Here is a 25396-nt window from a genome sequence, read left to right as displayed (position 1 = left end):
GTGGCGGCCGACCACCCTTCAGGCTAGAGAGAGGGACGAGAGAAACTTTTTCTCTCAAATTTAGAGAGATAAGGGAAACACACAAATGAGAAGGGGGATGGGAAGATAAGCCTGGTTTTGGGGATTTATATCTCACGGCAAACGGCGTCGTTTTGAGCCCCTGTGTTACCGTGTTTTTCAAGATTTCTGGGATAATGTCAGATTTAGTCCTTTTTATCTTGTAATCTCATAAGCGCGTCCAACAATTTAGGGACTAATTATGATTTTGGTCCCCTATAGTTTTTATACATTTTATTTTGCTCTTGCAATTCATTCTTTCTTCGATTTAATTCGAGATTGACCCTCAAATTTGATTTTATTTCAATTCAACCCCTTTTATTTTTTTTTCTACATATTTATTTATTTTTTTCCTCTCTTTTGATTTTTATAATTATTTCTTTAGTTTATTATTTCTATATTTTCCATTGATCTACTTAATATTTTTTGTACCTAACATTTTCGATTTTTCTTTTAGAAGAATTTCAACCAATCGGAGGTAAGCAATTCGAATCAGGAATTTAAATTAGAATTTAAAATTTTCAATTTTCGCAAATAAAGACAATCAATAAATTAATTGGTACCGAAAGGGCGGTTCAAGGGTGCTAATCATTCATTGACCGTAACCGACTCTCGAACCCGACACGTTTCTGGTACAACACAGATCAGGTAAGATGGTGTCCGACCTACCTAAATTCATTTTAAATGGTCGATGGTGACTCCAATTCATTTAATCCAAGTCAAAGCCCAATTCCGAGGCCCAATCGAAAGAAGGCTCCAACCGTTTCCTTCGGCGTTTCCCTCCATATAGACTCTCTCCTTATGCCTCGTTCCTCTACCGTTGCCAACACTTCCCATTTCTCTCGTTACTTTTGCAGTAAGCGGTCTTGATATTTCGGTGAGCGTTTCTAATTTTTACTTTGAATTGTTGTATTTGAGATCATATTGTTTTTCGCTGATCGGATTGTTTTGATGATTCTCTGCGGAATTTGAAGCTTCGATCAGGTTTTGGCTTATCGTTTGTTTGAATCTACGATGAGAACTTTTTTTTTTCTTTTATGTGTTCTGATCAATTTTTTAGCTTGTTAGCAGGGCCGGTCCAATGAGTTTTACTGCCCTGGGCAAGATAATAATTTTATGCCCCTATATTTGTACCGTATAATAGACAAAACATAAATAATTTTTTTAAAACAAAATGTAATAGAAATTATAGTCAAACAATATCAATACTAATACAAACCAAAACTTACAAGGCTACAAATATCACCTAAAACGATGTTTTTGTGCATTTTTTGAAATAAAAACTAAATATTTATACACACTATAAACACTAGAAAACTGATGCCATAAAACATAGCACTATCTTCCTATAGACTATTACACTAACTAAGAGTGGCAAAAGCATGGCGTGGGACAACTTTTGCAGCCTTTTCATCCAAAACAATGTTTCCAGTTTTATTAAACATTAGCACCTGCATTACAATCAAAATTTGAATAACCCTTTCCTTGCTATTAGCTGGAAAATTTCGACACCACTTTACTGGATTAAAAGGAAACATAGAGTAATATAACTGAAGTTAGTTGGAATATTGTCTTGTTATTGTTGGGATGAGGATCCAATCATGGAAAACTAGAAAAATAGTTAAACTTAATGTTTGGTTGCCATGAAAGTATAAGTGAAGAAATCGAATCAAATGATTTTTTAAGGAGAAAAGACCAAGCTTTTTCTATCCTAGACCAAAATAAGGGTCGTCCTCAATGTCCCAAAAATTACAATAGTTCAACCTAAATTTGTTTTCTAAAGCACTTGACCTTGAAAGGGTATTAAATAGAATCGAAGCTTCTCCTTTGATTTCCAGGAAGCCAAACAAAATTTAGCAGAGCAATCTCAGAGGAAATCAAGTATAAAGCAAAAAGAAATTCATTTCCATAGGCTTGAAACAGAAAAAGGAAGAAAAAGAGATTGTATAAGCACCAATCAAGCCCAAACTCAAACGACAATATCATGAAAAAAAATCAAAATTCAACTATGAAATCTCATTTCCTCAAATTGAAAACCTTGGAAGAGCAAGAAAAACACCCTAAATTACTATACTCATCTACTTGAAGCACAAGCGAAGACCCACATAATCAACCGGCTAGAAAAAGCTTAATACAATAAAAAGTCTAAGCTTTGAACAATAGGGAGAAAGATGCAAACCTGAAAATGGATTAATACTAAAGAACCTTAAAAATCCACAAGCCCACGGCTATGAAAGGCTTGAAAAGAGAGCTCTTCCAAAGCAAAGTGGCGATCGAGTCACTTAGACTCTGTGAGGAGATTTCAGCCACTTGACATGAGAGTTCCCCCACCTAATATATATATATATATATATATATATATATATATATATATATATATATATATCCAAAAAAAAAACTTTGTTTTTCAGTTTTTGGTTTTTATTACTATACTTTGTTCTTTCTTTCTACTGTTTACAGAACAAACAGTGAAGAAAAATGATGCCCCTCAACATCTTGCCCCTCAACATGCTGCCCTGGGCTAAGGCCCATATGGCACATGTATTGGGCCGGCCCTGGAGATAAGATGTGGCATTCGATTGGACTCTTGAGTGTTAAGAAAGTTTTGAAACGTTAAAGAGAATTTTGAAAGAAACGTTAAAGAGAATTTTGAAAAAAGCTCCAGTATTGATTCAACCTGAATCTGGTAAGAATTACGTAGTTTATAGCGACGCGTCCCATAATGGCTTGGGATGTGTGCTGATGCAAGAGGGCAAAGTGGTAGCGTATGCATCAAGACAATTGAAACCACATGAAAAGAATTATCCAACTCATGATTTAGAAATAACTACAGTGGTGTTCACTCTCAAGATTTGGCGTCACTACCTATATGGAGAACGTTGTTACTTGTATACGGATCACAAGAGCTTAAAGTATTTGATGACTCAAAAGAGCTAAATTTGAGGCAAAGAATATGGGTGGAATTCTTAAAAGATTATGATGTAATAATTGATTTTCATCCTAGAAAAGCTAATGTGGTAGCAAATGCTTTAAGTAGAAAAACGTTTGCAGCCTTACGAGCTTTAGACACCAGGTTATCTTTGAATGCAGATGGTGGTCTATGTGCAGAATTAAAGCTTAAACCAGCATGGCTGGATCGAATTAAAGAATTGCAGAATAAAGATGACATGTGTTTGAAAAGATTGGAGCAAGTAAAGAATGAAGAGAATAAAGATTTTGAAATTAAGTCTGATGGAAATTTATACTATAAAGGAAGAGTGGTAATTTCAGATGATGAGGAATTGAAGAAAGATCTTTTGGCAGAGGCTCACTACAGTCCATGGACAATGCACCCGGGTGGAAACAAGATGTATATGGATCTCAAAAGTTGATATTGGTAGCCGGGAATGAAAATGAATATTACGGAATTTATGTCCAAGTGCTTAACTTGTCAGCAAGTCAAAGCTGAACATCAGGTTCCATCAGGACTATTGCAACCAATGTCTATTTCTCAGTGGAAATGGGAGAATGTAACGATGGATTTTGTGATGGTGTTGCCTTTGACTTCGAATAAAAGAGATTCTATTTGGGTGAAGTAACGATTATACGATTGCAACTAAGTTAGCTAATTTGTTTCCGGTACAAACTAATTTCTCCATGGATAAGTATGTTGAACTATATATTAGGGAGATTATACTGTTGCATGGTGTACCAGTTTCAATTGTTTCTAATCGAGATCCTAGATTCACATCGAGGTTTTGAAAGGCGTTGCATGGAGCGTTAGGAACTCGATTGAACTTTAGCAAATCATTTCATCCTCAGACCGATTGACAATCCGAGCGGACTATCCAAATTCTAGAGGATATGTTGAGAGCCTGTATAATTGAGATCAAAGGACCGTGGGAGAAATACTTGCCACTTGCTGAAATTGCTTACAACAATAGCTACCAATCAAGCATAAAGATGGCTCCTTATGAGGCTCTATATGGGAGAAAGTGTCGTACGCCCTTGAACTGGTATGAGCTTAGAGACAGAGAAGTTCTTGGTCATGAGTTGATTCAAGAAGTGGAAGAGAAAGTTCAAGTAATTCAGAATGATTTGAAAGTGGCAGTTGATAGACATAAATCATATGCGGATATGAAGATGAAAGAAATAGAATTTCAAGTTTGAGATAAAGCACACTTAAAGGTGTCTCCGTGTAAGAACGTGCTGAGATTTGGAAGAAAAGGAAAACTTAGTCCTCGGTTTATTGGACCCTATGAGATCATCAAGAGAGTGGGACTAGTGGCATACCAATTAGCTTTGCCACCTGAAATGGAGAAGATTCATGATGTTTTCCATGTTTCAATGCTTTGGAGATATAGGTCTTATCCCTCCCATATTGTAACACCCGAAGAGATAGAGGTTCAACTTGACCTGACTTATGAGAAGAAGCCGACCCAAATATTAGCTCACGAGGTAAAACAACTAAGGAACAAGACTATTTCATTGGTCAAAGTATTGTGTAGGAATCACAAGGTAGAGAAAGCAACGTGAGAGTGTGAAGAGGACATGAGGAATCAGTACCCCCATCTCTTTGTGCAAAGAAAATTCGAGGACAAATTTTCTTAAGGGGGAAGATTTGTAACATCCCCAATACTGGGTTAGTGACTAAATTGAAAAACTTCATAATTTAGTGGCTAAAGTAGATAAAGTGAATAGTTCAGGGACTTATATTGCAAACTTTGTGTAGGACTAGATAGAAAAGAAGGATGAATAAAATGGCAGAATAGTCAATTGGTAGAAAAGATAATCAATTTGAAAAAGGATATATATTAACCACGTGGATTGAAGGAAGGAAAATATCAAACTCCAGAGAATTCTTCTTCTTCCAGCCGTGAACCTCTAGCTTGTTAAGGCGAGTTTTCTTGTAAGATGATTATTTGTGGAAATTAAGGGTGATTTATGATCCTTAGATGATACTTAAGCTTAAGGAAAGTTTAAGTTATCTTCAAATCAAGAGATGAGGGAGTTAGGAGAGATTAAAGATAAGGAGTCTTTAAATGAAATCTTAGAAATAAGTGGAATTTGAAACTAAATTTGACTTGTCAATATTGAATTAAGAGATATGAAGTGATAGAATTGAAATTAGAAAATGTTGAAAATTTGGTATGATTCTTGACTTCCATATAGAGAATAGAATTTTGAAGATAAAGATGTGTTAGATGAGTACAAATGAGTTTAAGTATGTGTACTTGAGTTAAAAGTATGAGAGGGAATAAGAAATGAAGGATTTGAGTTGATAAGAGTAAATTTTAGGGTTTAAAAAAGAAATCTGGGCTTTGAGTATCAGTACTACTTCATCCAGTACAGATACTTCAAGAGTAAAATATCGATATTGGGTATAGGGGTATCGATACTAGTTGAACAGTATCGATACCATAAGTCTGAATTTGACAAATGCATTCATGGTAGTATCGATACTGGGAAGGTAGTATCGATACCAAGGGTCCCGATACCATAAGGATAGTGTCGATACCAAGGGTACCGATACCATAAGGATAGTATCGGTACCATTTTTGAAACAAGAACTTCGAATGCAAAATGAGTATCGATAACCGGATTAGTATCGATACCCGGATTAGTATCGATACTACAGCTAGGGAAGTCTCGGTACCATACCTTGGGTACCGATACTACAAAAAATGAAATTAAACCTTTCTTCTAGCTTAAGAAATTAAGGATTGAATCATGATAATTGGAATACTGATATGTATACAAAATATATGATTGTGTAGATATCGAGCACAAACAAGTTCCGGAACGAACACAGAGTTAGGATCAATCCAGAGAGAGAGAATCATATAGGTAGAATTGGAAATTAAGTGAGGCTAAATTGAGTGCATACTATAGGTATAATTCAATGGAAATAAGACTTGTGATAAGTCTATTTCCTATGTTAGTATTCATAAATCCAATAGTGTCTTACGGAAGCTGCTCTCAACCTGGTGTTGGGGGTAGTCTACTATCTTATCTCCCCCTTACCCCATACATATGGGAAAAAGGGACAACCATAAATCCAATAGTTATGAACATGCATACATGATGATCATTATAAATACATGCATAAGTTATATTTATATATGGGTATATGATTGGATAAATGATTGATGATTCATGTGAACATATTCAATTAATATATGTTATATGTTATGAGATTGATGATCATATGCACATGTGATATGTGATAGAAGAAAATACATTTGTGATTATAAGAGAATTGATATGAATACATGAATATATGAAGCATAATCATAGTACCCATGTTATATGATATGAGAGCAATAGATATAGTTGGCATGCCAAGAGTCGAGGGTTACATAAGTCCTTCGGGACGTATGACAGGTCATTCGGGACATAGATGAAGTCCTTCGGGACATAGATTTCACATGCCACTCAGTAGATTCTTATATGAGCTGTGATGACAGCATATGTGTGCACAACTTCAAAGTACTCACATACCTTAAGTTCTCAGTAATGTACATGGGCTTATATAAGATATAAAGAATATTTACATGAGCATATGCTAACATGTTATTATTGTTTACATTGAATCATATATGACATTATTGAATCATGAGACGATAAGTATAATTGCATGTTCATATTTATAGGAAATGGATTGTTATAGTTTTATGCCTCACTAAGTCTATAACTTACCGTACAAGTGTTTTACACGTAGGTACTGAGAAGCAAGACGATTAAGCTTAGGATCAGCAGAACAACATACATCCACTAGAAGATCAGATCAGAAGTAAATTTACAGTATTGTATTTTGTTGTATTAAAAGTGTTGGTATGTAGAAAAGTGTAATTTACATATGCTCTGATCAGTTTTGTAATAATTTGGTCATACTTATGTAATTATTAACTTTATGTTAATGAAAACTTGAATTTTCATGATTTTTTATAAGTTTTAAAAGTTTTGAATAGTCGATGTGACACTTCGGATTTGTATCCGGGTCGATTACGGGTTGGGGTGTTACAATATAGCTGTTGAGCTATCAAATTCTTCAAAAACAAGAAATATAGTTGGAGTTGGAAGAAAATACCAGCGGTGCAATTGCAGGCAGTAAAACAGGTAGTATCATGATTGTTGAAGGCTACTTTGGGGAATCCATCAGTAGCACACATACAATTCCACCTATCTCCATTTGGTTCAACTGCCACATAGGATCCACGCAATTTGATGTTTTAAATACAAAAAGATAGTAATAGCTCCACAAAATGCTGGACATTAAAGCATGAAGCATCTTCAACACGAAAATACTGCAACGAAGTCTACTTTTGAGACTTCATAGTAGTTAAAGAGAATAAAAGTAGAGCAAAGTTACACGAAAGTAGTTTAAAGATTCAGAAATGTTCTACCGAAATAATATCGAATACCTGGCCTGCAATCACAGGATCTAGAACAGTAAGATTTAAGAACATCACTTTGTTTTCCAGGATACAAGGAAGAGCATGTGCATGTCCAGTTTCTTGTGCCAGATGTATTGGAAAGCTCATCTGTCATTTAATGATCACAAGGACATTTCAGCTATGTAGCGGTTGTATATAAATAGCAAGCACAAACTTGGGGATGTCAAAGGCAAACTTTATTGTGAAGAAATCTTCAAGCAAAAACAACTCTAGAAAACAGAGAGAGAGAGAGAGACAGAGAGATTCGCAGAGAGAAGACTCACCACAAAGACCTTGCTGAATCCAAATCAAGGTAACAAGACAAGCAAGTACAACTTCCATTTCAAGCTTCATTTAGTCCAATCTGAACACTAAGCTGTTGAGATGAATAATATCTAGTTATTTGTACATTTCCAGAACATGCACTGCTTCAACAAAGTAGATATTGAACATGCAAGTCAAAGCAATGTAACTGAAAACAATGAGAGGAGTAGATCGGTATATCCGAATTTTAATTCTTAGCCAAAAAGCTAAAACCAGAAGAATTACTTTGTCAAAATGACATGAGCGGATTCCCTTTAATATGCAAAATCCCCGAGTTATTACAAAATGGTAAGACTCGAGCTTTGCTCAGTTTGAAGAAAACCCTCAAATTTTACCGGAAAACATAATCTAAGTATCGAATTAGATTCGCCTGATGTATCTCAGAAGCATGACAAACATGAAGTAAGGAATTCCAACACCGGATATAACAATGAAAAGAAAGAAACTCCAAAATTACATGCATAATACAGTAGATATATAAACCTTCATTAGGAGGCAGAGGGTGTTAGCACTTAACTGTGAACTTCTCCTTCGTTACGATATTGACTTGCATGCGAAATTTCGGAGACTTATTTTGCTTTAGTTCCTAGCCTTTTAACCGAGAGGTCCAGAAATCATTTTTCAACGTTTGGATAATATTGTGTAATTCATTTTATATTGTTTGATAAGTTTTTCTAAAATAATTTATAAAATATGTTTTTATACGGTTCTGTCACTGAAATATATAAAGGCTTAGAACTAGGGTAGTGGAGTAGTGTTGCCTTAGTTTAGGTTTTAACCCATTTGACTTTATACCTTCTTGTAGCTTGCTATCGCTGACTATTTTGTATCATTCTCTTCATGTTTCCTCTTTTTAAATTTAGCCGGGACTTACGTTTTCTGTCTATATGCAGAGACTTTTACGCAGAGATTTATTGGCAGGGATTACTTCCCATTACAGATGCGCATATGAAGACTGCATATGAAGTCTGTTTAACTGTGTATTTATTTAAACATGCATTGTATTTTATCTTTATTTTTAATTTTCTGACTGTCGGATGTCTTCCACGAAAGCTGCTCTCTACATGACGTTGGAGGCAGCCTACTACCCTACCTCCCCTTATCTCATTTCATATGAGAATTGGGTTATGTTGTTGTTTTTAGTTAAACAAAACATATTATAAATTTTATTATTTTATTAACTTAATTTTTAAGTTAATTAACCACTACAAAATTATATTTGACAAAATTTTAAACATAATATATTATAATGTGATTACTTGATCTATCAATCGAAAAATAATTAATAATACATGATGTTAAACAATGATATTATCTAACTATATTAAAAAACAATATTATCTAATTGTCTAGTTAATAATACACAATGTTAACACAATACTATTAATTAAGTAAAATAATTATATCAAAGATAAATCATCCTTACAATAATATTAATTAAGATTGAAAACCTAAATTTAACTGAATGCATCAACATAATCAAGAGAATAGATACTTCCCCCCTGAAAGTGAACAGAGGCTTATTCAAAAACAATGAACAACAACAATAAGGTCTAATATTTTAGACAATGTGTATTTTTCTTTTATTAACAAATGTGTGTACAATACTTTAAGAATCCATTAATTGGATGGATTTTCAGTTCCTAGAAGTACAAGTAAAATAAAAATAACTGATGTACATAAAGTTGCTAGACAAATGTCGATCATATACACTATATACTGCGAAATGCTAACTTTTACCTTGAGGTAAGTTAATTGATCGATTCCTAAGCATAAAAGTTTGAATCTACCAACCTGCACAGAAAAAATTCCAACAAAAACCATTAATATGGGGTCAAAAATGAGAAAGAAATTATGTCAATTGTTGAGAATAATGTTAAACTCCTCTTCATGTATATTGAGCTTTGAATTTTGCTCCGCTTGATATTAGCATATATTAGGGTTCGGCTCCGCTTGAGCTTAAATACATTGTGATGGCTATTGAATGAAGTCAAGCTTAAAAATACTCAAAGCACACACACTATGTTTTGTAATTGCACCAAACTAAAGTGATTCCTATTACATCTTGTACATAATTTCACAAATACTTGAAAATCAATGTGTATTCCAAGTAAGAACAACAAAATTCAGAAATGAAAGTTAAATAGTTATATACTAAAATTAACCAACAACGAAAGCATATAAAATTAAATATATAGACATTTGAGGAAAAAATATCATGACACAATGGACTCAAAACATTTTAAGGATAACAAAAACCAAAGCACCAAAGTCCCCATTAGCCTACTAGAAGTCCAGAATCAAGAAAGAGATACTACAGATTCAGAGATAAAAGAACAAGTAACTATATAAAATAACATGGGATTTGCAACCACCATCACATAACTCGAACCTTAACCCTTAAAGTCACCCAATTTAAAGCTAAAATAGGTTGAAAATTTTATCCAGCAAATAACATTTCCATAATCAGTAGGAAACCAAGAACTTTAAAAGTATGATCACACAAAATCGACATGGTTACACCCAAAGCAAAATTCATAGGTACAATAGATAACAAGTAAAGTATAATCCTAAAATGAAAAAAATCATAAATTAAAATTCTTTAATGTGAAAACAAACATTGTAAATATTTCAAAAATAAGAAAAAATTAAGATAAATCGAGTCAAATTTTGATTTTTACCCTTCCAAAATCATAAAAAAATCAAAAGAATAATTTTTATCCTAAGAGATACAAATCTAAAGAAAATGGATAGTTGAAGTTTAACCTAAGTAGTGATTATCTAAATTTAGGGCTAAGAACCAAAAAAAATATTAACAAAATTCTTAACAGAACTAGATACCCAAGACAATGATGAGACAAATTTCGGAAACCATTAGTAACTAAAAATATTTAAAGAAAAAATGAAACAATAAAGGAATGTATGAAGAACCCAAACAAATTACACAAAAAACGAAAGAGTTTTACATAACATGAATGAAAGGAGAAAAGAAAACAAGCATTAAGAATGGAAAATACAGAGAATGGAAGTATGCAAGAAATCTGAACAACGGGAAATGTCCTTACCGTCACTGATGAAAAAAAATGTTGATACTGGTCCCGACAAGGGAGAACGATAAAGCATGGCAGTTTTAAGCAATTTTGGGTTAAGGAGAGAGTTGTAAACTGTTTTACCGAAAATAAAATGGTAAAACATTTTACGGGAATTGTAAAAGGAAAAATGTTGACCGGGCAGTTTTTCTGCTTTCATTAGTTTTCCAAATGGAGTCCCCTTTACAATTTAAAAATAAGATAAGTCATAAAACTTCATTAAAAATCATAGTTAAATCAAATCAAGTCCTTATTTCCCCTCTAAAAACTTCATTAAAAATTCTCGTCAAATTCTATAAAAGGTATTTTTATTATGCATTTTTTTACGAATTTAGACATCTACTTTGCATTTTCCGAAGACTATGATATCCTAATGTAAAACTTGGCAGCCTTTCTACAGCTATGCGATTTTTTGTTGTTGCATAATATAAAAATATTAAGGGTCTGTTTGATTACGGTAAAATAAACTTCAGGAATTCATTTTCCCATTTTACAGTGTCTGATTCCCGCAAAACACGAGTCGATGTATTTTCTTTTCCCGGTCAAATTTTAAAATTGACGAGAATAACATGACGTGTCTTTAAAAATTATAAGATCTTATAGGAATTTAGCTTGCCTAGTTTAAAGTTATGGTGGATGGTGTTGATATTAGCATTCCTTCGTACATGCATATATCTTTTCTTTGTTCTTTTAAATGTTATTCTAACAATGCAGTGGTGAATGGGTGTTTATAGGTCAATATGGGAACAACTGTTAAATGGGTGGTGCTGTCTCTGTTCATCTCGTCCCTGTTGTTTTCTTTGGTATTTGCATCCGATGATGGGCTGGTTAGAATCGAGATGAAAAAGATGAAATTGGATCCAAACAACCGGCTTGCTGGCCAGCTTGACTCCAAGGATCGAGAGGCTCTCAGAGCATCTATAGCTAAAAAGTATCACTTCCATAATGATCTTGGAGACTCAGAGGAAACTGATATTGTTGCACTGAAGAACTATATGGATGCTCAGTATTATGGTGAGATTGGCATTGGAACTCCACTGCAGAAGTTCACTGTGGTATTTGACACAGGAAGCAAATCTGTGGGTACCATCAGCAAAGTGCTACTTCTCGGTGAGGCCCTACGTATTTATGCTTACTATGTATAGGAAATACAACTTTTGGCCTTGATAATTGTGAAAGCAAATGTGATTTAGGGAACATGATTCATGCTACATTTTGGTGTAGGTTGCATGTTACTTCCATTCCAAGTACAAGTCAGGGGACTCGAGTACTTATAAGAAGAATGGTAAGTCTTATGCTCTTTTTACTTCTCTCATAATTGTTTCTGTAGCTTGTTTCTTATTGATATTAGTGACATCAGAACATTTTAAGTTCATTTGCATAGTAATATACGAAATTTTGATTTTTTTTTTCAAAAATAATCATGGCCGTCTCTAGTACTATTGGATTGGATTAGTTAGTGATAGGTATCGAACATGATTTTCTATGCAGTGTGTTGTTTTTGTATTTGGTCCCTGTTGTCGTAGGACAAACTTAAGTAGAAAGATGGTTTTCTCCAACATATAAACCTGATGCATGCCTCTGTGGCCTAATATTAACAAAATTACAAGTTTTGAGTTCTTTCTGTAATAGTTTTCTTATAGCTTACTTGGCATATTGCATTATGGTGTGTATTTATCCCGTCGATGCTAAAATAATCTAGAAGTATTATCATATTCATGCAGGGAAATCTGCTTCTATTCAATATGGTACTGGAGCTATTTCTGGTTTCTTCAGTAATGACAACGTTCAAGTTGGCAATTTGGTTGTGAAAGATCAGGTAACTAATCTTCTTACCACGTTTGTTCTAGTTGTTTGGAAGTTTAAATTAGGTAACTGGTGAACTATTTTTATTATCAGGATTTTATAGAGGCTACTAAGGAGCCGGGTGTTACATTTATAGCGGCCAAATTTGATGGGATATTAGGACTTGGGTTTAAGGAGATTTCAGTTGGGGATGCTGTCCCAGTGTGGTATGCTTGGGTTTTAATTTTTATCTGTTTCTGGATGTTTATGAGCTCACAAGCCACTTGTTTATCTTACAGGTACAACATGGTCAAAGAAGGTCTTGTCCAGGACCAGGTATTTTCATTTTGGCTTAACCGCAATATAGACGGAGAAGTGGGTGGTGAAATTGTGTTTGGTGGGGTTGACCCAAACCACTACAAGGGCAAGCACACATACGTCCCTGTAACACAAAAAGGATATTGGCAGGTTGACCTTTCAAAAAATAAAATTATTTTGTTCCACATAAATACTTTCTATATATATATATATATATTGTGTAATTATCTTTCCTTTTTGATAGTTTGAAATGGGAGATGTTCTTATTGGTGAAAAACCGACCGGTATGTGCCTTGGAATAGATCCATGTTTCTGACTTAGTTTTATGCTGTTCAGGATATTGTGCTGGCGGTTGTGCTGCAATTGCAGATTCTGGAACTTCCATGTTGGCAGGTCCAACAGTAAGTCCTAATGCTTCCTTGTTGGATCTTCTGATAAATATTTTGTTTATCTAGTTGATTTCTAACCTTTTCACGTCGGCTTTATGTGTTGTCAAATTTAAAAATTTCCCAGCTATTTATTTGTGGCACTTTTTTTTTTTGGCCAAGTCCTGTAGGTTTGTGTTACTTGTTTACCCGGTTATTGATCGCCCTCCTGATTGTTTGTTTATCTTGATGCAGACTGTGATTACCATGATAAACCAAGCAATCGGAGCCACTGGAGTGGCTAGCCAGGGGTGCAAGGCAGTGGTTCAACAATATGGGCAAACTATCATCGATTTACTTGTGTCGGGGGTGAATGCTAGTTTTACTCTATAATATTTACCTATAAAGTTGCAAGTTGTTTGTATTCATTTGTTAAAATTTAGTTGCGAGATTGTCTCGCTACACTATTTCTGTCTAGTGATTGGTTTTTCCGACAGGCACAACCTTTGAAAATCTGCTCCAAAATTGGATTGTGCGCTTTTGATGGTACTCATGGTGTTAGGTGAGGCTCTTTTTAATCTATTTATCTTTGTTTGTAGAAAATTTCTGTCCTATTTTCTCCAATTTTTTCAAAGATGGAGTGAATATTAGAGCTGTAAAGTAATGGTGCTCAAATGTGTTTGTATAGCATGGAAATTGCGAATGTGGCGGATGAGAGCAACGGCAAATCATCCGGAATTCTTCATGGCGCTACGTGCTCTGCTTGTGAAATGGCAGTTGTGTGGATGCAGAACCAACTGATGGACAATCAGACTCAAGACCGCATATTGAACTATGCCGATCAGGTGACATGCGATAGACTGATATTCGATTTATAATTTGTGATTACATTCTTCCCGATGCCGATTCATATACTTCTGCAGCTTTGCGATCGGATGCCAAACCCAATGGGAGAATCTTCAGTCGACTGCAAAATTATTTCTTCCATGCCTCCTGTTTCCTTCACTATTGGTGGCAAAGTTTTTAAGCTTACCCCAGACGAGGTACTCTCTATCCTTAATTTTCTGTTTTCGAATTGTCCAACTGAAATCGCATTGTTCCGACGTTAATTTTTTTGGGGCTATGTAATCCAGTACGTCCTGAAGGTGGGTGAAGGTTCTGAAGCTCAATGCATCAGTGGCTTTAATGCTTTGGATGTTCCTCCTCCTCGTGGGCCACTCTGGTATTTAAGCCTTTTCCTTAAGCAAGTTCCATGAACTTATGTTGATCGGACCCGAAAATCATCTCAGTTCGAAATCATTACTCTTGTGTTTGATGCAGGATTTTGGGAGATGTTTTCATGGGCCGATATCACACCGTCTTCGATTATGGTAAATCTAGAGTTGGCTTCGCAGAAGCTGCATAGAAGGAGGTACAATGGGGGACCTGTGTTTATTTTCTAAATGCCCTAAAGTTTGTGTATGTTTATAAAAATTGTGAACAGCTGAAGAAATCACTGCTCTCAGCCTAGTACATTAAAAGGGGAAAAAAAGGTCATGCTTTGTTGGTTGTAAATATCGTGTTATGTTTTTCATTCAGTGTTCGTAAATTCTACCAGTGGTCACTGACCTTTAAAAAGTTTTTTATTTTGATCACTAAACTTTACAAATTTTCATTTTGATTAACAATTCCTACTTAGAGAAGGTGAAGAGAAATTTTGCTCCTAAACTCGCAACCTAAGGGAGAGGGAAGGTGTCAACTGAAAACTTTTTAATTATCTGCTCTGAAAATTGTAGACACTAGATAAATTGTTATATTTGTTAGATAGTTGATAATTAGATAATTATTTAAGCAAACTTTGATAGATCGAATCCCGTAACCTAGTCACTTGGAATTAGACTTGTAAATGAACATGAACAAATGTATGTTTATTTTCGTTCATTTAACATTAGCCAAATAAATGAATAAATACGAACAACTAAATGAATGACATTTCTTGTTTGTGTTTGTTTGTTAAGGAATGCAGCTTGTTTGTGTTAATTCATGGTTGTTTGTTAAGTAATGCAGCTTGTTAGTGTTCGTCTATATCCGTTCGTTAAAATGATAAACGAACATAAACGAGAGAATGTAAATGAACATAAATGAATGAGCGTAAATAGACATAAACAAACTAAACGATCGTACATAAAATTAATTGAGTTTATAATTTAGAAAAAAAATCTTTCCAAATAATTTTAGTTTATATTTTCTTTAATTGATTTGAGTATTTTTTATTTGAGTTTTAAAATATTAATGGGTTTAAGGTTAAAATTTATTAGGTCTTAATATTTTAAATGAGTTTGGAGATTGAACTGAATATAAACGAACAAACATAAATGAATGCACATAAATAAACAAATTATTGAAAATTCACGAACGTAAACTAATAAACGAACCATTTGTTCGTGTTCGTTCATTTAATTAAATGAACATATAATTTTGTTCATATTCATTTGTTTAATAAATAAACGAACTTTCATCGAATAATACTTCGCATCAATTATACTTCGCAAAGTTCATTTTCTCCTCTTTCTCTCCTCTCTCCAGGGGTCCAAACCCTCCCCCACCACCACTCTAAACCCACCCATCAACACCCAAACCATGGTTACTCGTACTAAAATTAATATTTATAAACCTATTAAAAATTTAAGCCATAATGTCAAAATTAATTCCCAATATTGATCAAAATAATTTTGTATTCTATGAATCAAATATATTTTCTTTGAATAATTTCTACCTAAAAGGAGGGAGAAGAAAAATGATGTTCCAAATGATATATATCATATGGAAGCCATGTCACCTATTTGGCACCGTCATTAGGGGTGTGTAAAAATACTCGATCCGGTTGACCCGACCCGACCCGCCGACCCGAACATAAAAAATCGGGTAATTTTTTAAAATAAATTACCCGATCGGGTTGGGTACCCGACCCGACTTTTCTCGAGTCGAGCCCGGATCACAAAATTAAATTTTTCCAAGTACTCGGGTAGTTTTTATTATATATATATATATATAATGGATTATTTATATTATGAATTATTTTTTAATTATAATTATAATTATTCCAATCTAAATCCATAAATAAATAATGTTGTGATAGTTCTCGATGGACGATAATGTGGTAGATGGGCTTAATTGATTATTAAGAAATTCGAGGACTTATTTAATTTAAAAATTTATTTAGATAAAAAATATAAAATATAAAAATCATTAAGACGCTCAATACATTAAATATAAAAAATACTGCAAAATTAAATTATTAAAAAATAATTTAAGGAATACATTAAGTGTAAAAAAGTGTAGGACCGTATTGATTTTTTTAATAAAAGTTTGAGAGTTTCAAATATAATTAAATCAATATTGATTGTCTCGCTAATCTGACTTTCGAGAAAGAGGGGGAGTTCACATTCTAGAAAACTCACCAGAAGAAATAATAAAGCTGTTAGAAAGTAGGGATGACAAAAAAACCGAATCCGTCGGGGAAAACCGAAAATCGAATTAAACGGGTCGAGTTCGGGAATGATAAACGGGGACGGGGAAAAATGAATTTTTTAAATGGGGACGGGGACGGGTTTGGTAATCCCCGCCTCGATTACCCGAATATCTGGCCCGATAATTATCTATTTGAATTGTTTTGTTTTTATATTTTGGATGCATTTGGTGGTGTTTGGTGTTTCAAGTAAGTTTAGATCCGATAATGACATTATTTTTTTTAAATAACTCATGTCATCGTGTGAAATTTAAACGGTAACGGGGATAACCGCTGTGAAAATTACCTATTTAAATAACCGTTTCCCCACGGTTTTCCCCGATTACCCGATAGGGATCCTCGTTTAAATCCTCACGGTTTTTTAAGTGGGGACGGGTACGAATTTTTTAAACGGGGACGGGGGACCAATCCCCGGCCCGAAACCGCCCCGTTGTCATCCCTATTAGAAAGTGATTTAGAAGGAGAATATGTTAAAAGATGGTAGGCTATTATCCATAGCCACTTCATTTGTACCAAAAAAATAAAAAATTATTGTTAGAATGATTTAAATTTGTGTAAGTTAAGTTAAAAATCTATATACCATATTTCGTTATGTTTCAAACTTTCATAACAATTTTAATGAAAATGAAGGATTACTCGTAGCATTCATAATTTATTTTTATAATTTTTCTTTAAAAATATTGTTGCAAATTATCCTTCGATTCAAGGATCACGTAAATTTGATTTTGGATTGAGTAATCCGTTTCAGTGATTCATTTTAATTGGTAGAACAACATCAGAAAATAACTTTTAAAAAAATTCTTTGAAACTAATAAGACATTCTTTGAAAGTTTTAGAGATTTCTTGCGATTTTGAAGGGGGAAATACTTCTAATCCTTCAAAAACTCAGGAAACGTCAACAGTGGTTAATGGCTTACTGATATAGAAAGCCCCAAAAATAATTATTCCTCACACTCTTTTACATCTAATTAAACCCTTCGACTTATAATTTAAGGTAGAGTACATAAATGGTCTGTCGACTATAGGATATTGTTTTGTTGAGTGCTGATTTTTATAAGATATAACATGATTATCCAACTATTCATATGTTTCAAAATCGTCATTTCTCTTAAAAATTTACTGCAGTCAGAGTTGGACATTAACATGTTGTCTGAGATATAATAAAATATGATCTTAAAATCTCAAAATAATATCATATCTAAGTCAACATGTTAACGCTCAACTCAGACGACTGTTAATTTTTAATGAAAAATGATAATTTTGGAATATATGAATAGTTGAGTGACAATTTTATAACTTTTAATAGTCGAATAACTTAGCAAAAATACCTTACGATTGAATGATCATTTTTTTTACTTGTAATAATTGAGAGATTCAATAAAATAACACCTTATAATATGGACCAGTCGTGTTCCTTGCCCTAAAATTTATTTAAAGGCTTTTTATATCAATAAGCCCGACCACTCGTGCGAACAAAAGTCGTCCGAGTCACCATCCCATTAACAATTACGATAGTAAAATAAGGGTAAACTATATGTTTAGTACCTAAATTATTATTCATTTTGGTATCTAAACTTTTATTTATTTCAAAATCATATCTAATATTTATTTTTGTTTTGTTTTAGTACCTTATCGTTAAAAACTTAAGGGTAAATTACACATTTGGTAATTGAGCTTTACTCTCCCTCCTATTTCATTCATCGTACTTTCAATTTTTTCAATTTACTCACTATATTTTATAGATTGAATTTTTTTGTCAATCCACCGTTAAATAATTAAACAATGTTATGATATGGCAATTTGCATAAAAAAGACATCGTTTTGAATTTATGAAAGAAAAAAATTTAGACTAAAACGACATCTTTTTGATTAAAATACGACCATGTCATAACTTCGTTAATTATTTAACGGCGGAGTGGCAAAAAAAATTCAATCTATAAAGTACAATGAGTAAATTGAAAAACTTGAAAGTGCGATGAGTTAAATAGGAGAGAGAATAAAATTCAACTACCAAACATGTAGTTCACCTAAAACTTAATGGTGCTGTACTGAGTCATTTTATGGGTAAATTACATTATTCATCACTTAACTATCTTCTTACTCCTATTTTGCTAACTAAAGTTTAATTTTTTTTTAATTTAACTACTAAACTTTCAAATTGCTCATGTTTTAATCACTCTAATTTATTTTATTAATAATTTTTGTAACACAACATTTTTAATTATCATTTTATTAATATATAATTAAAATAAAAAATTAAATTTGAAAGTTAGAATGATTAAATTAGGAATATTTTGAAAGTTAAGTAATTAAATTTTAAAATATAAACTTCAATGACCAAAATAGGAGTGAAAAGATAGTTGAGTGATGAATAATGTAATTTAAACATAAAAAATGTCATGTTGTTACAGTTGTACTGAGTTTTTAACTACGAGGTACCGAAACAAACAAAAAATAAGTGTTAGGTATGATTTTGAAATAAACGAAAGTTTAGATATCAAAATGAAAAAGTAATAGTTTAGGCACTAAATGTGTAATCTACCCTAAAATTAATGATTAATATTGGTAAAAAAGTTATTCAGATAAATTTTTAATTAAAAGACTTAATTGGATGTAAAAGATTAAAAAAGGATTTAATTAATAGGGGTCAGATTTTTGATCCACCCGAATTTGATCTCGATTTAGAAAGGTCTTACTCATTCAAAATTTGATATGATATTTTAAGTTAAAATTCATACCCGACCAGACTTATATATAAAAGTTCATTTTTTATCAGGTAAAACAATCACCTAATTGAAAAATAAAATAGAAAAAGTATTACTACAAATAATTTCTAAATATAGAAAATATAATTATAATATTATGTTGGGTTAGGTGAGATTGAGTTTTTCCACTCTTAGCTCTAAAGCCAACCTGACCACACTAAAAAAATAAAGGTAAAGAGGTAATTTTTGCTCATGTAGTATATTCAATTTATCATTTTCGTATTAATTTAGCTATCGAAATTGCTCAATTGCATCATTCTATACCATACCCCTAACTTAAAATCCTGAATTATAAACTCTGATCCCTAAATCATAACCTCGTTACCTCTAAAACCACAAACCTTAAACACTAAATACTAATCTATAATTATAATTTAGGGTTTTAACTTAAGAGAAGAGTGTAGAATGATACAATTAAATAATTTTGTGAGTTAAATTGATACGAAAATATTATAAAAGAAAAAATGATAAATTGAGTCTATTATAAGAACAAAAGAGGCACTTAATCCAAAAATCTAACTTATCGAAACCTGAATTTTCAATTTAAAAATTTAACCAGAATTGGATTGAAACACATTGAATCCAAATAAAATAGTCATCTCAACTACGAACACATCAGCCCAAAAAAGCCCAGAATCCAAGGTGCTAAGATCTATAGTCTAAATCAATCATCATTCGATTCTATATATGTTGTTACCTTTTGTCTATCAATTCAATTCAATCGATGATGACACTGAAATTTCAATCATCATAAACATAACCTAACAGAGAATAAATAAAAAAGTGTTGGTTCAGTGTCGTCGAGCCACAATTAATGCAATTGTAACACGTACGTGAATCAAGCCTGGCCTATGCATTTAGCCTCTGGTCACCTTCCTCATAATTGGGGGAGGTAGCTACACTGTTAAGTCTTGTCTAGAGCAATCGAGAGTGTTCGAACCATATCATATCCGCGAATTCATATTCCAATATATGTCGTCACTAAAAGTTAGAATATGTAGATATTTAGCCAAAAAAAGAAAAAGCTTTTTGATATTCCCTGCTGGTTATGTCCTTTTTAAGTACATAGCTTTCAAGCAAGAGTGAGTTCTAGAGAAACATCATCGAGACTTAAAGTCTCAGTTTTGCCATGCCTTAACATCGTCTCCGAAACTTTCGAGTTAATCGACCGGCGAATCGAACAATCCGACACCGTTCTCTCCGCTGCCGACTGATGATTGCACTTCTGATTCGCACCACCGTGTACTGGCTCCACGTTTGGATGTTCATTGTTCTCCTGTCGAATCCAAAAACCACTAATTTCTTGGTGTTCATTCAACAAAAAAGGACAGAAACAAAGAGAGATCATTACCTGGATCGTGCAACTTTTGAGTAAATCCTGGAAGATTATATATGAATTTGATGTTTGCTCATATTCCCTGTAGGATAGCTGGTTACTCCCTTTGTTTCCATTCCTGCAGACGTAAACAAAATCTTGGTACATTATCATTTTAATTCTTTGATACACCGACCTTATATAATTCTACCATTGTAGCGGCCGAAATAAGGTGTTCGTTGGCATCCCTCCGAGGCAGATACTGGGGAATGAATTGCGATTAAAGAGTCCTCCGTGATCCTGAAACTGATGATTTTGTCGGTAGTTCATGTTCATCGGATCCGATACCTCCTCGTTCCTCCTTGCTGCAATAGCCGCTTCTGCAATATCACACAACCAAACATACATATATACGACACATACGTGAAAACTGTATGTGTATATGACCTTACATATGCCATGCACTAATCTGGTATGTATATACCTTGCATCATCTGTTCATGCTTGGTGATCCTATACATCTGTTCATATTTATCAAACCAAACAAAGACTCTCACAATACAAAACCAGAATTCGAAAACAAACAAAACCCAGAATTCTTTAAACATATATATATACAAACCTGAAGATGACTCTTAACGTGCGAGATTGCTAGCCCTTTCACATCCATTATCTGTAAAACCATCTTTGGGGTTGCTCCTATATATATATATATATATATATTAGTAATTTGAGAAAAAAAAGGAGGGTTAAACAAGGTGTAATTGAGGAAGATAGCCTGCTTACTGTCTTCTCCACCCAAGCGTTCAACTGCATGCACGAAGCACTGGTGAAGATCAGGCGTCCATCTCAAACGAGGCATTTTTTATCTAACGTAACGCCTCATGAGCAGCGGTTTCGGGCTAATTTCCGGCAGATCATCGTCCTTATTGCGTCGCCTGATGACTCTCACGGTTGCCGCTGACGGTAAATGTGAATAAACACAGCCGGTTTCGTCGAGGGAAGAAGATGAAGAAGAATTGGAACACCCTTTGAGCGGCCAACTATCAACATCAGCAATTTTATTCATTTTTGTTGCCTAAAGATGATTAGAGAATGAAAATGAAAAGAGAGGAAGAAGAAGGAGAAAGAGGAGGGGGGTGTTTAGTGAAAGTTGAAACAGAAAAGAGAATAAATACATGGGAAGACTTGTGTTGCATGGAATTTGTCTTGTTCTGCAGATTTTCTTAGTCTTTTAAGGGCTGTTTTAGTCTATTGGAGGTTCGATTAGAAAAAGGAAAACTTGGACACGGAATTTCAGAACTCAGTTTCTTCATTAAAATAAGGGGAATAACTTGATTAATTGGGTGAAAAAACCAGAATCAAAATCACAAATATGATAGAAAACAATTGGGTTAATTTTACTTAACGTCTTCAAAATATATCTCAATTCTAAATCAGTTCTTAAACTTCAAAATGTTTTACTTGATTCATAAAAGTATTAGTACCATATCACCAAGCGCGCATATATATAGTTAAATCTAAATTGTTCTTGTGATATAAACACATACTTAAAATTTGATATGGATATTTTAAATATATTACACATTATATTTGAGCTAACATTCAGGACGTAATTAGGATAGAACATTAGGGAGATCCAAATTGTTGAATTCCGAACTTGATAGGGATATAAGAAGTGTTTAAATAAAACAATATGGATGTTAGGTCTCAATTTATTTAATTTTAAAATTTAGACAGACTTAATAAGTATTTAAATAAAGAAAAAGTCGATACTTAACTTGACTAGTTTTGAAACTAAAAAAGACCTACGAAGAAATTAAAATAGAAAATTAGAGGGACAAGGCCCTTGATAGGTCCATCCATGTTAGTGTTAGACTTGATTGATATAATATTTGATAATTTGATCACTCAATTAGAACATTTTAAAATATGAATCATAATTTAGGAAGGAAGAAAAAAAATACCCTTTCCAACTCAAATTTCTTCATGATATAGTTGGTTTCAAGTTCAAAGTCCCCCGGACATTCATACAAGCATATGACACACTAACAAGAACCTCGTTAAAAAAACTCTCTACACTTAGTTGGAGAAAAAAGAATAAAAAATTTCTCTACACTTAGTTGGAGGAAAAAGAGTGTTTAGTGCCAAGAAAATAAATGCAAATTTTCTTTCTTTCAATTTCCTGACATCCATTGTTGTTTCTTTCAGTTTTCTGTTGAGGAACATAAATGCAAATGTTGAATTCATTTATCGTCCAGATTCTTAGTATTAATCTCAAACCTCAACTATTTTTAGTTGAATTTATTGTAGGAGATTCCGCAATAATTTTTACAGTTAAGAATTGCAAAAAGAAAGAACATTAGGAAAAAGCTAAACGCTATATAAACACAAACAGCTTTTAAAACAAAACAAAAAGACAAAAACGTTAAAAATGGCCCAAAGTGAAACATGGAGCCATTGACATGTAAAATGACCTAAGCATTTTGCTGATTTGCACTTCTTACAAGAAACATGTTCAATCCTTCCTTCATCATTCCTCAAAACATGAGACTTCCCTTTATTATATATATATATATATATATATATATATATATATATATATATATATATATATTCGATTCACCGTTCAATTAATTCAAATTCATATACAAGTAAGATCTATTATAAGATCCTTAAACTCGTTTACTCCATTTAATTCAAACTTCAAACAAACATATCTTGTTATCTAACTAAACCAACAAATAGTTTATAAGGATCCACTTACACAGATTATAAAATTTTAGTTTTACAATTTTTTAAGATAGTTAGATAAGTATAAATTGACGGTTGATATTATCTTCTTACTTTTCAGTGAATATCTTCTCATTTCCTATAATTAACCTTAGACGTCGTTCATTTTTTAAGAATGTGTAAAACTAATTATATAATGTCAAAAAATACTTTTAAAGTTTGATTAAATAGTTATTTTGACATAAATATTTCATTTTAGGGCAAAAAGAGATTATTTTAGAGCGTTGACAGCATGTTGATTAATAGTTTCTATCTGCGGAAGAGTCTTTTTGTCCTAAAATAAAATTTAAATCAAATATATCAAAAATAAAAAAAAAAGTCAAAATGGCTATTAAATTAAACGTCATGCCTATTTTAGTTTCTTTCTTCAATCACTAAAGCATGGACAGTTTCATTCTATGTAAGAAGAAGCCAATGTTCACACTAACCGATCGAGTGTGGGGTTGTGTATACGCAAGCATTCATTTTGATTCCCAGCTGGTTTCTGGTGCTCATGCAGTGGCCACGTCGAATGCCTAAAACGTCACACTGCGATGACCAAGTTTCTTTGCTATGGGGAATTGCCCAACACTGGGTGAAACCAACTTTTTGTCTGTCGCTTTCCAATGAAATTGCTGACAAAAGATGGCAGCTCAAAGGTGACGGTTTCAAATTCCTTGTTGATGGAATTTGCCAGAATTGTGGACAGGTGTGTGTGTCTTGATGTCATAAGGGTTTGAAACTAAACTTGTCTGAATTTAGGAGAATCTGGTTTTTGTTGATACTTACAATGTGGTTGTGGATGATGCAGTATAGAAGTCGAGAGTCCTTAATGGGTAATTTTAAAGAGTTTGAAGGGCTTTAGGGAGTTCCGAGAGATGTTCTAATAATGGACCTAACTGAGTTGGTTATAGAGTCAATGACAACTTATATTAGAGAGTAAAGTTCGATTAAATCAATCTTCCATCGCCTAGTTTGATGTGATCATTGTTCAAATTTAGTTACAAGTAGTTCGAGCTGTGATTGGGATTCATTCACATGTTCTACGCATTCCTTGCTCAACATTTTATCCCATTTTGGAGAAACGTGGACATAGAGGGGACAGCAAATCATTAAGCATAACATCATCCAACAATGTTTCATCCTTTCGCAAAAGAAATCAATTAAGCATAATATCAAATTTTTTACGTTTTCATCAATGAATTCAATGCTAAATGATCATACATTCTTTCACCAATTGATCACAACAGGAATGAATATCGAAATGCAGAACGCTATTCGGCTGGTGTGGAAAGTGATGAGTTTTAACCCTTTAGCTGCACTGCTTGTTGGGAAATAAACGAGTAATTTCCCTATAACCAAATTAGTGAGAATGCGAAAAAAAAGCGGAAAAATAATACCCGAAATTGATAACGGAGTTCAGCCAATTATGCCTACGTCTCCGGACTGCTGCAGATCTTTTACTAAAGAAAAAAAAATACAGGTGTTTACAAAACACTCACAACTCACTAGAAAGCTCTCTAGTATTGGGAGAAATAAATGATTTGGGATGATTTTGAAGCTAAATAGGTTAGGGTATTTATAGTTGAAGCTTAAGGACTAATCTTGTAAATACTCTAAAGTGTAGGGACTAAAATGCAATTTTCCCATTACCATTTTTCAACAAAAACACTGCCTAACTTT

General features: G+C 33.2%; 1 protein-coding gene and 1 pseudogene across 1 annotated transcript; one reads left to right on the top strand and one right to left on the bottom strand.

Annotated features, from left to right (window-relative positions):
* Positions 1 to 892: 892 nt before the first annotated feature.
* On the top strand, positions 893 to 14803 carry LOC120189551 (annotated as a pseudogene).
* A 5895-nt stretch (positions 14804 to 20698) lies between these two features.
* LOC120190144 (myb family transcription factor MPH1-like) lies at positions 20699 to 21803 on the bottom strand. Its single transcript, XM_039193271.1, has 6 exons — positions 21728 to 21803; positions 21564 to 21640; positions 21426 to 21462; positions 21153 to 21321; positions 20978 to 21080; positions 20699 to 20902 (listed from the first exon to the last, which is right to left on the bottom strand). Exons 1-6 carry the CDS (start codon positions 21801 to 21803, stop codon positions 20699 to 20701), a joined length of 666 nt encoding a protein of 221 aa, XP_039049202.1.
* Positions 21804 to 25396: the final 3593 nt, after the last annotated feature.

This window comes from Hibiscus syriacus, unplaced genomic scaffold (assembly GCF_006381635.1).
Source record: "Hibiscus syriacus cultivar Baekdansim isolate YM2019G1 unplaced genomic scaffold, ASM638163v2 tig00004072_pilon, whole genome shotgun sequence".
NCBI classification, from domain to species: domain Eukaryota; kingdom Viridiplantae; phylum Streptophyta; class Magnoliopsida; order Malvales; family Malvaceae; genus Hibiscus; species Hibiscus syriacus.
The sequence above is the reverse complement of the archived record's forward strand: the minus strand, read 5'-3'. Positions and strand labels throughout refer to the sequence as shown.

Excerpts from the sequence above, each read along its gene's own strand:
- LOC120190144 (XM_039193271.1), bottom strand. The coding sequence starts at position 21,803 with ATGCCTCGTTTGAGATGGACGCCTGATCTTCACCAGTGCTTCGTGCAT. Across the intron at positions 21,081-21,152 it reads TTATTTCGGCCGCTACAATG|GAATGGAAACAAAGGGAGTA; the intron begins GTAGAATTATAT and ends TTACGTCTGCAG. Across the intron at positions 20,903-20,977 it reads TCAAAAGTTGCACGATCCAG|GAGAACAATGAACATCCAAA; the intron begins GTAATGATCTCT and ends TGGATTCGACAG.